General features: G+C 41.7%; 1 protein-coding gene across 26 annotated transcripts in view; it reads right to left on the reverse strand.

The window, feature by feature from the left end:
- PPP2R2B (protein phosphatase 2 regulatory subunit Bbeta) overlaps positions 1 to 16,370 on the reverse strand; it is a 713,296-nt gene that overhangs the window by 163,934 nt on the left and 532,992 nt on the right. For 13 of the 26 annotated variants that reach the window (XM_086412213.1, XM_086412212.1, XM_086412210.1 and 10 more), the window contains one exon: positions 13,654 to 13,794. The exons of the other annotated variants lie outside the window; for them this stretch is intronic. In XM_086412213.1, coding sequence (XP_086268339.1) covers positions 13,654 to 13,794 — 141 coding nt within the window. The remainder of the gene's footprint in view (positions 1 to 13,653; positions 13,795 to 16,370) is intronic. 26 annotated transcript variants of the gene reach the window in all.

Consider the following 16,370-nt stretch of genomic DNA (forward strand, 5'->3'; position numbering starts at 1 on the left):
TACCCATCTATTTGCCATGAAGTGATGGGACCAGATGCCATGATCTTAGTTTTCTGAATGTTGAGTTTTAAGCCAACTTCTTCACTCTCCTCTTTCACTTTCATCAAGAGGGTCTTTAGTTCTTCACTTTCTGCTGTAAGTGTGGCTATAAATGTCATCATATAATCTCTACTATATAATTTAGCAGTAAATTATATACTACCTAGATTCCATATGGGGAACTCCTGTGTTTCCAACAACAAGTTCTTGAAGGAGGCAACGCATACATCTGTGACTCCCCGAAGTATTTTGCAGAGTGCTAGGCAAGTGACAGGTGAACATCTCTTAATTAACTGGCCTCAGCTCTGTCCCTGTTTCTGTGTGTGCCAAGTAACTGAGAGCCAGATTCCTTACAGGCAAAGAGCAGCTTGATCAGATGTTGCTAAAGTTCTAATTATGGATCACATTTCTCAGAGAATACAAAGGTAGGAGGGCTCTCCATTCTGACTTACACTAGAAAGCTTAAAACTAATTCTGTTGAGGTTTAAGAATTAAATTAATTGGTAAATTAATTCAAATATTTATTAACTATTATACATTAGCTGTAACACTAGAACTATGAGCAAGATAGTCCCTGTCCTTGTGTCAGTGTCTGGTCAATGACACAGATATATGAGGAGGTAATTGTAATACAGTGTGATAAGAATGAAGGTAAGTACAGAGTGCCCTAGTAGCACTTAGGGGGAGCATCTAACTTGAACTTGGTGGAACAGGGGAAGCTCCCTGGGGAAAGCATCCTAGGTCTAGTGGTAGAGGACAAATGAAGGTCAGTCTGACCAAAGGGCCAAGGATGGGGAAGGAAGTGTCCCTTCCTGCCAGGCAGAAGGAACATCTTGTAAGAAGATCCATAGAGCATGGCATGTTTGAGGGTCAGACGAGACTTTAATATGATAGGAGCATGACATGCCAGGGCTGGGCAAAAGAAAGAGCCATGTCCAGATGATCCTGGTGAAGTAAGCTTGAGATTTATGATGAGGGTCTTCATGGAAAATAGGAAGAGGCAACACTAAAGGTTTTAAGGGGAGAAGTGAGAACTGTTTTAAGAGCATTTTATTGTAGCCCTTGCTGTGTTTTATCACAGTGCTTCTCATATTCTATGGTCACTGTTTTTATATCTGCCTCTACCAGTATCCAGAGAGCCTTAAGACAGAGTTCCTACTTCTTTCTCTCTGTGTCTCCAGGATAGCTGAGGCTGAATACATATTTTCATGAGTAACATCTCTGGTACTCCTTGGTAGGTCTGAGGGACTCAGCCTGTTGAGGATGTATTATCAGAGGGGTTCTTAAATTAGATTCCTTGGACCTCTTGAAATTATATATAAAACTATGGGTGTAAATATATAAAATTTTTCAGGAATGAGGGATTATAATTTTCATCAGATACTCAAAGCTCTCTCTAGCTAGGGAAGACCTCTCAGAGGTGAAACATCAAAGGACAGTTAGCACAAAAGGTAGAAAAATGAACTGGTACATATACATTTCCAAGTGAAGATGGAGAGGTGGTAAAAGAGGACAGTTCTATAGTAGGAAGACAATGTTTGCAAGAAAAGGGAAAAGAACCTTGAAGAGGGACTTCTCCAGTGGTCCAGTGGTTAAGAATTCACCTTCCAACTCAGGAGACCTGGATTCCATCCCTGGCTGCAGAATTAAGATCCCACCTGTGGCAGGGCAACTGAGACCATGAGCTGCAATGAACGATGCCAATTGTTGCAACTAAGACCTGATGCAGCCAATAAATAAATGAATATGTTAAAAAGGAACCTTGAAGAAAGTGTATCAATTTCCCTCATGTCTTCTAAGTTGGCAATTCATAGCTACCTAGGCCCTAAAGAAAAATGGTTTGAGTAGAGCTATAAGGAATTGTGAAAGCATTGCTGAAAGAAGTCATGGTAAACATAGGGTCCTTAGAGTCACAGAACCCAAGGGGAAAAATGGTAATCACTTTATTATTATTATTATTATTACTGAAAGAAAAATATTGTGCAGGAGCCACTTCCTTCCCCTTTTCTTTCACAAATCTGCGTCAGCAAACTTAATATTTTTAAATGATAGAAATTACGTACACACACAAACACATATAAACAGAAAAAAGTTCTGATATTCGTGAAACTAGTCATGATAATTCTGTCTTGATAGTGGAAAATTGATGATTTTTACTCATATTATCTAATTTAAAAAATAATGAACATGTTTAGCTTTACAAGCATTACATATCAGGAATGCAAAAATTACTGCTTTAAAAAACAGAAAACCACAGGAAAGCATGTAAGTGAAAGTTGGTCAGTCATGCCGTCCATGGGATTCTCCAGACCAGAATACTGGAGTGCGTAGCCTTTCTCTTCTTCAGGGGATCTTCCCAACCCAGGGATCAAACCCAGGTCTCCCACATTGCAGGCAGATTCTTTACCAGCTGAGCCACCAGGGAAGCCCAAGATTACTGGAGTGGGTAGCCTATCCCTTCTCCAGGGGATCTTCCTGACCCAGGAATCGAACCCAGGTCTGCCTCATCATAGGCAGATTCTTCACCAGCTGAGCTACCAGGGAAGGCCATAGGACAGCGTAGCACATCTCACATTATGTTTCATTGGCCATGAAGCTCATAATCACTAGAAGAACACATTAAAATGCAGATTCCCGGGCCTGGCTCCAGTTCTACTGAATCAGACTCTTTAGGAATAGGACTTGGGAACCTGCAATTTACAAAACTCCTCAGGTAAGTCCTATGCTCACCACAGGGGTTTTGAAAAGACTTGGTTGTTGAAGAGGCACTCAGGAAGGAAGGTTCCAAACTAGCAGGTGGCCTTTCTTCTACATGTATTAATATGTACGTCCCAGACACGAAGAGGGCATAGACAGAGAAGAGCATAATACTCCCTCTTAACGTTCCTTTAGTGATTTAATGTTTTGGTTTTTTTTTTCACCTTTCAAAATACCTTCCATATACATTTTTTAAAAATGTACTTATTAATATAATCTGAAGTTGGAGATGGTGGTGGCAAGGGAAGGGACCCCATGTAAATTATAAGCTGAGAGTCTCATATTATATCCCAGAAATCCCCTCATCTGGGGAGCGTGGGGTGAAACCAGGCATGATATCCCAGAAGATGGCCTGCTTTCTTTCAGATACCCATGCATGTTTCACTCTCTCGCCTGTCTCGAGGCTGGCTTGGAGTCAGCAGCTGGGGGTCATATCAAGGCCAGGGACTGCCTCTTTCAGGTGGAGGTGAGGCACCCTCAGGGCTCTCAGGGTCCTGTTAGGTCAGGAAGGGCTGGGTAACCATCCATCAACCATTTCTAGAGCTGGCAAGGCTGCCTTCCCTGGAGAGTTGGCTTCCAATACTGAGAGACCACAATTTTAGGTCACCTAATTTTTAATTTATTCAGTCATGTCATATTTGATCCACCCTTGTATGTCATCCTAAATTCTTCTGAAATAGAATGGAGTAAAAATATTCTCCTTCCACAATCCTGCTTGTCAGATCGATAGCAACCTAGTTTCCAAATATAAACATGTGGACTGAATGCTCTTTCTGTTTCTAGGTAAGAAAGTAACTATATTTTTTGTGATGGGGAAGACTTCCTCTGGGTTTGCACCTCACTGGTGATTCTTCACCAAGGTAATGGGATTGCCTTAATCGAGCCCATTAGACTATCTTCTTGTAATTATCTCAGGGGCCAATCTGTCTATGTAATGGGCTCTGGAGGCATCAAGCCTTCACGTTCTTACAAAGGAAAATGCTGTGCATGTGTCAGAAGAGAATTGTTTTCAGGAATTACTGGTTAACCATCTCAACAACAGCCAGAGGGGCAGGGCTGGGGGGAAGGTACTTTGCTGTGATACAGCAGGAAATTGCTAGATTTGGGACTTTATGGCCCCAAAGGGTATTCCTTTTTTTTTTCTTTCTTTCTTTTCTTTTTTTTTTGAGAGCGTTTTAATAAATCTAAAGGACGCATGATGCCAATGGCACAAGGGACTCCACACCATCTGTTGAGGTTGGGCAGGCTGCTGCCTGTCTGCTTACTATGAGAGGATACCAGGATCTTAAGGCTGGAGAGACTGCCAACATTGGATGGCTTTGGGAGTAATGAATGGCTTGCTTTCCTGCTTTGTCGGACTGGGCTTACAGACTCTCCTGATCCCTCTACTAGGACCATGAATGCTCTGATGTCCTGGATATCTTCTCTAACTTTTCAGCCAGTGCTGCTTGAAGATACTCACACACTATGCAACAATATTCTAATTTCTTAATTTTGTTCTTTGAAATTTGAATATGTAGTATAAATAGGGTAGATCATAACGAAGAAAAAAATCAAGAAAAGCTATCCCAGGTGGTGCTAGTGGTTAAGAATCAACCTGCCAATGCAAGAGATGCAAGACACAGGTCTAATCCCTGGGTCGGGAAGATCCCCTGGAGGAGGAAATGGCAACCCTACTCTGGGTTGCCTGAAAAATCCCATGGACAAAGTACTCCAGTACTGTTGCCTGAAAAATCCCATGGACAAAGAAGCCTGGCAGGCTATAATCCACTGGGCCACAAAGAGTTGGACACAAGTGAGTGACTGAGCACACACATAATTAAAACATAAAACTAAATGACAGTAACTGTTATGGGTTGAATTTGTTGTTTAGTCTTTCAGTTGTGTCCAATTCTTCTGCAACCTCATGGGCTGTAGCCCTCCAGGCTCCTCTGTCTATGGGATTTCCCATGCAAGGATATTGGAGTGGGTTGCCACTTCCTTCTCCAGGAGATCTCCCCAACCCAGGGATCAAAGCCACATCTCCTGCATTGGCAGGCAAGTTCTTTACCACTGAGCCACCAGGGAAGCTCATGGGTTGAATCATGTCACCCTAAAATTCCCAGTGGTCACGTATAGATGTGAGAGCTGGACCGTAAAGAAGGCAAAATGACAAAGAATTGATGCCTTCAAACTGTGGTGCTGGAGAAGACTCCCGAAAGTCCCTTGGACAGCAAGAAGATCAAACCAGTCAATATTAAGGGAGATCAACCCTGAATATTAACCTGAAGGAATGATGCCGAAGCTCCAGTATTTTGGTCATCTGATGTGAACAGACGACTCACTGGCAAAATCTCTGATGCTGGGAAAGACTGAGGAAAGACGAAGAGGGCGTCAGATGATGAGATGGCTGGACAGCGTCACCAATGCAATGCAATGAAGGTGAACTTGGGCAAACTCAGGGAGATGGTGAAGGACAGGAAGGCCTGGAGTGCTGCAGTCTGTGGGGTCACAAAGAGGTGGAGACGACTGGGTGACTGAACAACAACAACAACAACATTTACACTGAAGCCCTGCCCCTGCCCACCACACCCACCCCCAATATCTCAGAATGTGACTTTATTTGGAAATAGGGTCACTGAAGATGCAGTTAGTTACGATGAAGTCATGGGGGACCTTAATCCAAGATGACTGGTGTCCTTATAAAAAGGAGAAATTGGGATACAGAGACATACACACACACAGAAAGTCATATGAACATGATGGCAGAGATCAGGGTGATCCATCTGTAGGTCAAAGGACACCAAAGATTGCCAGGAACCACCAGAATCTAGGAAAAAGGCATGGAACAGTTTCTCCATCACAGACTTTGAGGGAACCAACCTTACTGATCCTTGATTTCAGACTTCTAGCCTCCAGAACTGGGAGACAATACATTTCTGTTGTTTAAGGCACAATTCATGGTACTTTGTTAGAGCAGCTCTAGGAAACTAAAACAGTAATACACAAACCAGGTTCTATGCTTAGCATTCTGTTTATCTCTTAACACACTTCAACAGTCTTTGGCTTGCAAGATGGGTGTGAATTATTAATTGGTAGGAAATGAATGGCTGGATGGGTAGGGAAAGAATTGTTTTTCTTCTCCCCCCGCCCTTTTTTTTAAACCACCAACTGTCCATCCTAATAGGCTTTTCAATGAATGCTGGGCTGAAAGGACTTGGGAAATGATATAGGATCTACACATTCAGTACATATGTGACTTTGTTGAAAATCTGTCAACTATCATATAAGGTTACTAGCAGGCATCACATTTAGAGCTCTCCCTGAATGTGACACATGTGAGATGCCCTTTTCAAGAGAAAGAAAATATAAGGTAGCTCCTTTATGCCTAATGAGAGGGAATTAGTATTAAGCCCAGTGACTCTGATGGCATTTTTATTGGACACAGTGTCCCCTTCCTCAAATCTATTCCAATTTAAATCCTTTAAGCATTAAGATCAGAGAAGGCAATGGCACCCCACTCCAGTACTCTTGCCTGGAAAATCCCATGGATGGAGGAGCCTGGTAGGCTGCAGTCCATGGGGTCGCTAAGAGTCGGACACGACTGAGTGACTTCACTTTCACTTTTTACTTTCATGCATTGGAGAAGGAAATGGCAACCCACTCCAGTGTTCTTGCCTGGAGAATCCCAGGGACAGGGGAGCCTGGTTGGCTGCCGTCTATGGGGTCGCACAGAGTCAGACACAACTGAAGTGACTTAGCAGCAGCAGCAAGCATTAAGATACTATATTTACAGTTATTTTTTTCTTTTCTGATTCTGTTTAAAAATTATCTCAATTCTTCTCTCTGTGAAATCAATTTTCCCCAAGCTTTCCTCCAATAGATCTTTTGCAGTATAAGGGAGAAAACACGTACCAGACTATAAAGCCCAGAGGAATAGGAACCATACACTGAGTCAGAAACTAAAACACACCCCAAATATGATCACAAAATCACCGAGAAAATATCACTGCCAATCAGTATGCCTCCAGACTGAGTGGTCTGTAACCAGGACTGCCAAGATTAAAGCCAAGACTGATGACATGCAGAAGTGGGCCTCCCTGGTCTTATTGATCCTCCCCCACTGAGAGAGAATCATGGTTTAGCAGGCAGAAATCAATGCCACTGCATTAAGCTAAGTCAAGTGTAGATTTATTCGTACCATGCTCTGAAACATCTTTATAAAAGGGGCAAAAAAATTTAAATCTATATATGGTTATACATACTCATCTATAAATAAATATGTATTTATCTAAATAGATACCTGTTCTTTTTAAATTCGTATTTAAAAATATGAAAAAAATGTAGGCTGTTACTACATTTTCTCCCACCTCCAGTTCCAATTCTTTCTTTCAAATATAAAAGAAGCCATTTGTGTTGAGATGTTGTCAACTTGGCTCCCTGAGCTGCACCCCAGATTTTGATGGAATGGCAGAGCAGACGCAGATATACTGCAGCCAAAGAGGCAAGGGCAACCATTTACTCTTGAGGAAATCATCATTTTTGGCTCTGCAGGAGAAAGGAACCTGGCCCTTAGACTTTGAAGTCCCTGCACCACAGGGAATGCAGAATTTGTTCCCTGCCTTCCTCCAGGGAGAACTCACAGGCTGGGACTGAAGAGAGCTTTCAGAGTGAACAACGGGTGGAAAGCATTGCCCTTCCAGCAGTGAGAAATGTGAAATTCCATTCCTGTCCTCACACGTGTCACCAGGGAACCACCCTGTGGTTCATCAGCCCTAGGACGCTAGCCAGGCAATCATTTGTCCTCAGGGGCTCAGCCTTAACCTAAAAAATCATCAGGAGTGCCCAGAAGGGGCTCCTCCTCATTTTTCATCTCTAAGAAACAAAGAACAAAACATTTTACTGCAAGAGATTTTGGGGGGTTCTGATGGAGAACAGCTTAGAGCTCATTTTTCCCTTAGGCAGGCTGTCTTTCAACTTCTGAGCCTGCTGTGCCTGTGAAGACATTTATCCTGCCTTCATGCACATTAACAGCCCCGTGGGCCCTTGAAATGCACCACCGGCCTCGGGCGGGTGGCCAGTAAACCAACACAAGTCCCTTCACCAAACATGCTCAGCACCACAGAGATCAGGTGGTTAAGAGACCAGGGGTCAAGTTTATGTTCAGTTTAAAATATAAACTACCCATTCCTAAGTCACTAGGAAAATAAATCACGGCCCCAAAGCCCTTCCGTCTTTCAACAGGAGACACCTGTGTTTTCATAGCAGTGTCAGTTCACTTTCTTAGTGGATCCCAAGACTAAAATGCACCTCTCAGGAGAGAGAAAAAGAGAGGGGGGCATGCAGGGAAGGCAGCAGAGAATGCTGGATCAGAATCAGCAGGCCTGGGTTCTTATCCTAGTCCCACCACTTGGTAGCTGTCTACGCTTAGGTGATATAACTTCACTGAAACCCCAGCTTCCTTGACTCTAAAATGAGACATACCATTGACATATATACACTACCATGCATAAAACAGATATCTAGTGGGAAGCTGCTACATAGCACAGAGAGCTCAGCTTGGTACTCTGTGATGACCTGGGTGGGATGGGGTGGGGGGTGGAAAGGAGGTTCAAGAGGGAGGGGATATATGTATACTTATAGCTGATGCACATTGTTGTACACCAGGAACCAACACAATATTGTGAAGCAATTATACTTTAGTAAAATAAATTTTTTTAAAAAAAATGAGAGGCAGAATTTCAACAAATATTCTAAGGTTTTGAGTTTTGTACATAAAAATGGGATAATGAAGACTGATTTGTAACACTATATCATGGTGCATGCTCAGTCATGTCCATCTCTTTGCAACCCTAAGAACTGTAGCCCGCCAGGCTCCTCTGTCCATGGGATTCTCCCGGCAAGAATACTGAGTGGGTTGCCAGTATATTATGGAAGACCTAACAAAAACATAAATACAATAGCATTTTGTAAGCTGTTAAGTAATATATAGATGTTAGTTACTGCCATATGGACTAGAGGGAATTCTTGAAGGACTTAATATCAAGAGCAATTTGGCACAGTAACTGGGGTCCTAAAATAATATTAATATAATCACTATATCACTAAATCTATAATAGTAATAAATAATAAACCTATAATCACTAAATCTCTCTCAACTTTGGTTTCCCCACCTAAACTGCTTGCCCTCCGCAAGAGGAGCACATGAGATTAAGGAAGTGTAAATGTGCTGAAAACCATAAACTGTCCCCAAAACGCAAGCAATTATTATTTAGAGAACTCATTTTGACTTTTGGCATTACGGCGCACACACTGTTAGTTCCTGGCGCCATGACAGATTTTAATTGGCCTGGCTATGAAAACCTTCTAGAGCTATTATGTGCTACACCTGTGATGGCCGTGCAGCGTGCTAATCGAGACAATTAGGCTGGGGACCCAGAGAACAGCTTTCCACCACTGAGCATAATCCTCCTCACTTTGAGGGAAATTAACAGCTGCTTTATGGTCTCCCACATCATCTCACTTTCTTGGAGAGAGATCCCCACCATATCCACCTCAACTCTGCAACATTGATCACTGGTGCCTAGGATGACATAACATCTGTGAAGAAATATTAAGTCTGACTTTGAAATGATTTTTGGGCTAGGAGGGGGAAAAAATGTCATATGTGGCACATGCTGGGTAAAACAGTCCCTGAGTGACAGCCAGAATCAGGGGGAAGAAAGTTCATCACTTTTAAGGGATGTATTTAAGAGAAAAAAAAAAAAGGAACAGGGGATGAACAGATCAATTTAGCTCTCAAGCACTTATTCTCTGCCTAAAGAAGGGAGAGGAGATTGAAGCTTCCAGGCCAGTGTAACTCTGCTCTTCAGCTTCTCACTGACATTACAAAACCTTCAGGGATTTCCTTCTTCTCCCCCATCTCCTGATATGCCCATCTCTTCTGAGAAGCATGAGAAATACATCTTGTTCTTTGGATTCCCTTTCACCCTTGGACAAAGTCACCTTGGTTGGCAATTAGTGATTATTAATAAAAAGATGAGAAACATATTAATAGATGTTTGCTGTATGCTGGCCATCAGGTTCTGAGTTTCCAAATATTTATCTCATTAGATCCTGTGAGATAAAAAGTGCTATGCAGACACTTTAACTCCTGTTTTACAGACATGGAAACTAAGGCTCAGGAAGGCCAAACTAATAAGTTGGTAGAGTCTGGGCTTAAATTAGGGTCTGTAGACTTCAGAGCTTTTCCATAACATCATTGCTATCTGTCATCTGTGGAAGAACCATTACTCAAGGGCTTGGGGACAAGGCCTAACTCACTTTTGTGACCCTAGTAACTAGGACTGTGCTTGTCACCTTCTAGGTGCTTATTGTGGAACTTAATTTTGGGAGAAGAGGAGTTTCCCAAATTGCATACTATCTTTGGAATGAGCCTCAGCATCCATTCCTAAACATCTTCTCTGCCTTGGCTGAGTCACAGAAAATGACTCTTGCTCCCTAAAGGTGGGTGGTTTGACTGTGAGATCATCTTGGGGACACAGGTATGTCCGGGAGCAGGTGGCTCATTGCAAATGGGAAGGTCCCAGGAAGGAAGCAGTTGGTTTGGGTCTACTGCATTCTGCTTTGGAAGAGGCCAAAGTAAACCATTATACCAGCAGCTCCCAGTTTGCGTCAAGTGCCCCATGGTATTTCAGCAAACTCACACATGTGCTGGAGGGTGTTTTAAGTTTTGAGAGAAAAACAGCAACAATCACCATCTATTGGATCTGTGAGAACTAGCACAAGGGAACTCACATTTTAGCATTCGTGTGCGGTTTATTTCCTTTAATAACACAGTATCTTTGCAAAGCTGGATTTTGGCTGTTAATGTAATCAAAACAAGTACTGTGTCGAAAACAAGGTAAAACAGAAAGTGAAGCTGGCAGTGTCCAGGGTGATTTCAGAGTTTGAGAAGCTGTGTTGAGTCCAACAGGGGCACATTTGTCATTACAAGCAACTGTAGTTAAGATGAAATAAAATATGATTTCTTTCAACTTATGTGTGGTTGCAAAGGGTCACACATGACTTGGCGACTGAACAACAGCAACACAGTTTCTATAACCACTCATCCGCTAGAGGACATCCAGGGTGTTTTCAGGTTTGGGGCAACTATGAGGAATGCTGCTATAAACACTGTGTACAGGTTGTGTGCAGCTTCTTGTGTGAACGTAAATTTTTATTTTTCTAAGATAAATGTAAGGAGTGCAATTTCTGGATTATGTTTAGTTTTTAAAAAAACTGCAAAATGGTTTAGCAGAAGGGGTATACTATTTTACTTTCCCACCAAAAAATATATGACAGATCAAGTTTTTCTGCATCTTCACCAGCATTTGGTGTTGTCACAACTTTTTATTTTAGCCACTGTGATAGATACCTTATTGTACAGTATTAATTAGCATTTCCTCAATGATATTGAACACTTTTTGAAGTGTCTATTTGCCATCTAAATATCCTCTTTGGTGAAACATCTCTTCACTTTTTTTGCCTGCTTTCTAGGATTATTATCTTTTTTATACTGAATTTTAGGCTCTTTATATACTTTAAAAACTGTTTTTTGTCTGCTATGTATTGATAGTTTGTAAATATTTTGTCCCAGTCTTTAGCCTGACATTTCATCTTCTTAACTGGGTCCCCCCGCCGCCCCGCCCCCCCCCTGCAGAGCAAGCGGTTTTTACTGTGATCAAGTTCAACTTATCTAATTTTCCTTTTATGGATCATGTTTTGTGTCAAGTATAAGACATTTTTACCTAACCTAGATCCTAAAGATTTTTTTTTTCTCTCTAAAAAGTTTATAAGTTTAAGTTCATAAACTTAAGACTTTGATCCATTTGGAGTTACTTTTTGTGTACACTGTGAGACTTAGATTGAGGTTCATGTTTTGTCTATAGATGCAGTTGCTCCAGAACCATGTGAAGAAAAGACTTTCTTTCCTTCATTAAACTACAAGTAAAAAACCAGTTGGGCATATTTGCATGGGTCTGTTTCTGGAGTCTTTATTATGTTCCACAGATTTGTAAATCTATCCCTCTGTTACTACTATATGGTCATCATTATTATTAAATATATTGATTTCTATTTTATTATTCTTTTAAAAGTCATTTTAGCTATTATGGTTCCTCTGACTTTTCATATAAATTTTGGAATAATCTTGTCTACATCTACAAAAAATCTTGGTAAGATTTTATTAGGAATTATATTGAGTCTGTATACCAATTTGGAGAAAATTAATACCTTTTCTATGTCAAGTGGGCAGGGAAGGCCTATGCTTTTAAACACCAAATAACAACACTTGTTTATTTTGGGACTAGTATCATAAACTTAACTTTCCAAAAGGGGCTTTAAGTACCATGTTTAACAACATGTAGCCTTCTTTGATGGCAAACTGAATACAGAATTATATTTCTTGACTACAACAAAACAAAAACTCAATCATCTGCTAAATGACAAGATGCTTTCACCAGTAATAGAGAGTGGTGGGGACTGTGGCTTGCAGGAGAAAACATGCTGCCTAGGAACAGGCAGCTACTTAATTTCTCTAGTTGTTGAGACCATGGACACAGCATTTTCACGTCTTATAAAATTTCAACGGAAGCCAGAAATCAATTTTTTAAAAATCTAAAATGTTGGCAGCTATCATAACATAAAATGAAACAGGTAAAACACACACCTTGATGGACTGGATCCAGATACCAGCCAACTCTCTGTCGTTTCTGGGCTGAAGGAGCCAAAAAGAAAGCCTCTCCAGTCTCAAGAAGTTTACAATCCAATGGAAGTAACAGAGAAACAAACACTGCAAAGCAGTACCGCATGCTCTGGTGCCAGTTGGAGCTGCAGTGGCAGGACCCTTAACTCTGTTTTGGGAGGTCAGAGATGACTTCCCAGTGAAGTACATTTATACAGTAACTCAAAGTAGCTAATTCAATATGTGCTGTTTAATCCATAGTATCTCTAGAAAACATTGATAGGATCAAAGCACAGGGCAAAGCTTTGTTTCTGGGTATCAGAGAAAGTAATACATAAGAGGTCATATAATCCAAGGATTCTCCAAATACCATGTCACTTCTTAGAGGAATTACAAAGCAAAAGCTTTCTAGAGGTGACAGTTTCTCCAGCCTCTTAGAGTAATTCTGAATTTCTTAAAATCACTTACAGGGGTATAATCTGACCTCAGCCTGCCTCTACAGCCTCTTCTTCTGTCTCCCCATTCCTGCCTTTTTTCTGCTTTTCCAATATATAAAGATTCATGTTCTTGTGTTTTGTCATCCATCCACCCAATCACCTACCCATTCGTCCATTCACTCATCCATCTATCTATATCCATCCATCCAAGAAATATTGATTTAGGACCACAATTCCAGGTACTGATAACACAGCAGTGAATAAAGCTGACTCAGTTCCCACCCTCATTGGCTTTACATTCCAATAGGAGAGACAGACATATAACATGTGGTTGATGTGAGGAGTTCTATGAAGAAAAATTAGACAACGTTAAGGTATAGGAAATAATGTTACCATTTTCAATAGAGAGTTGGGAAGGCTTCTGGTTAATATTTGAACAGAACTTGAATGAATCAGTGGAGCAGACAATAGAAGCATAGGGGGAAGAGTTTCCCAGCAATAAGAAACCACAAGTATAAAGAGCCCGAGTGGGAACACATCTGGCCCACTCGGGGAGCAGCGTGGAGGGTAGAGTGTGTGGAGCATGAGGGCAGCAGGACCTGAGGTTGGAGAGGAGGCCCCATCTGTGAAATTCTGAGGGCTTGGTTCACACAGGCCCTCAATGTAAGGAGAAGGCATTGAAGGATTTGAGAGGGGCAGTGACGTGATCTGACTTACAGAGAGCAGACAGTGGGTAGAGACATGGAGACAGATAATCCTGTTGGTAGGTCATCACAACAGTCCAGGTGCGAGAGGGAGGCGGCTTGGACCAGTGCAGTAGCGATGAGGGCAAGGAGAAGCTGGCCAATCTGAAATGCTCTGGAGATTGAAGAGACAGGTATGCAAGGGGAAGGAGTCAAGGATGACACTCAGGGTTTTGTCCTGATCAAGTACATTTACTGACACAGGGACCATTCTGTGCCTACAACTTCACAAGGCTGGCTCCTCATCATGATTTCCACCTCATGCCAATGTCCCCTTTTTGGAGCATCTTTCCTGACCACCCCTGATTCAATTGAGAGTTCTGAGTTTAATTTTTTTCTCAGGACTAACCATATATATGAAATTCTCTTTATCCTTTTATTTCAACAATTGATCATCTGGATTTCCTGACTGCAATGCAAACCCCAATAGAATAAGGACCATGTCTACCTGGCTACATCCTCAGTACCTAATTCAGAGCCTAGATGATGGGACATGGTTGATAAATGTTTGTTGAATGAGGCTTGGATGGTGTGAGACAAGTTAAAAAAGGCTGCAGTTTCCTTAGTGTGGTTCTTTTCAGAACCTTGACTAAAGCCATCAGTTAATCAATGAAATAATATTGATTATTTGGTCCAAACTCTGTGCCAGAGTCTGAGAAAGCAGAATTGAGCACAAAAAGTACAAAGCTCCCCATGGAGTTTACAGCACTCTGGTGGAGTGCAGTAAATACTCTTACACACATGCGCTTCCCCTGTGCTAAGAATTCAGAAGGGAAGGTTCCCAGAGCTCTGACAGCATGGGATCTGGGGATCCATTCTTGTCAGGTAAGCACAGGGCAGGCAGCTCTGAGCTGAGATCCACAGGAGAAATCCCCGTGGGCCTCAGGGATCTCTGAGCAGGGTATATGCTCAAATTGTAGATCCTGGTTTCCATGGTGCTTCTTGTGAGAGTAAACATTTTGGCAAAAGCTGAACTTCTCCAGTCTTCTCAGGTACTGGGGCTCAGCTGGGTTAGGAACATAGATAAAGATGAGCAGCTGCTTCATGACAAAACTAGGGTTCTGCATTTATCATGACACATGTGCAAAATGGCAACAACATCTACTTAAACCTACAGTCACTCCTAAAGGAAATCAACCCTGAATACTCATTGGAAGGACTGATGCTGAAGCTGTAGCTCCAGTATTCTGGCCACGTGATGCAAAGAACTGACTCCTTGGAAATGACACTGATGCTAGGAAAGACTGAAGGCAGGAGGAAAAGGAGACGACAGAGGATGAGATAGCATCACCAACTCAATGGACATGAGTTTGAGTAAGCTCTGGGAGTTGGTGATGGACAGGGAAGCCTGGTGCGCTGCAATCCATGGGGTGGCAAAGAGTTGGACGCGACTGAGCAACTGAACAACCACCACCTACTTCAACAGGACTGCTAAGGGTGAAAGGTATTGATGTTTATAAAGTGCTTAGTACAGTGCCTGATATACAAGAAACACTAAACAACTAGTAATAATTATCATCAGATTTCAAACTCTTGAGGGGATCAATATGTGATTGATTACCCTTACTCTTCCCACACATAAACATCAAACAACACAGTACCTTACACACAGAAGGGGTGTAATAAATATATGTTGAATGAGTGAATGATGGTTGTCTCAATGGCACACTATTTTGGATCAGGCCAACCAACCATTCTAATGAGGGACGGCACAGTAAATAAACAGAAATCAATCAGGCCAAGCCCTTTTGTGAAGTTAAGCTGTTAAATTGTTGGTAGCTGCTGTTAATGATTCTTGCCAGCCAAGGACACTGGACAATTTAAATGGTAGGAAGTCAGTATGGTTGTTGACTTTAAAGTAAGCATAAGTTATATGGTGGGAGGGCCCAGAAGATTCAGTGATTTTATGCATCAGTAACTTGCAATAGGAAAGCTCAGCCAGAGTCCAGGAATAGTTGCTACTGAAATGGCATTTCTTTTGCATTCAAATCTACAAGCTAGATTGGTGCATGTGATTTCTCAGCTGCTACCAGAATATAGGAAGTGGTTTTGAATGAACACTAATCAACCAGGCTCTCCAGGGGCACCTTGTACCTGAAAACCTCTGAGCACTTTGTAAACAACAGTTAAGTCTCCCTGTCCCCTGAGGTATGGGCTCTGGGATTTTTGCTTATATCAAGCAGAGTTGAAGCAGAAAAGCTGTAATCATGAGCAAAGTGGGTGTCAAAAGGGATAATTCTCATGCCCCTCACAAGTCTAAACTTGAAAAGGGTCAAAATTATCTCCAAGGTCCCTAAGGTATTTTACCTGATATTTTACCTGATAACGTTAGTTCTACCACAAGTCCTCCCAAGCGTCTGGGTGGGGAATGAACAAACGGTTGAAAATAAGAATAGCCACTTTAGAGGGCAATTTGATACTAACTGTTATGGTAAAATCCTTCAACTCAGCAATTCCACTTCAGTGCATTTTAACTAGAGAAATCCTGGCACATGTGCTAAACAGGCATCAGCAAGCACCCCCTCCGCTGTGTTTTCTATGAAAATCTGAGATTAAGTTCAAGGTGCATCTAGCAAGAGGAGAATGATTAAATAAAGAAGGGAACAGTATGCAGTAGTTAAAAGAATAAACCAATACATAACAAAATAGCACATAAAATAATATGTCCATCATAAAACAGATTACTGAATG

Source organism: Bos grunniens, chromosome 7, assembly GCF_055505025.1.
Source record: "Bos grunniens cultivar Pamir isolate PY7600 chromosome 7, Bosgru_T2T1.0, whole genome shotgun sequence".
In the NCBI taxonomy this organism is placed as follows: Eukaryota; Metazoa; Chordata; class Mammalia; order Artiodactyla; family Bovidae; genus Bos; species Bos grunniens.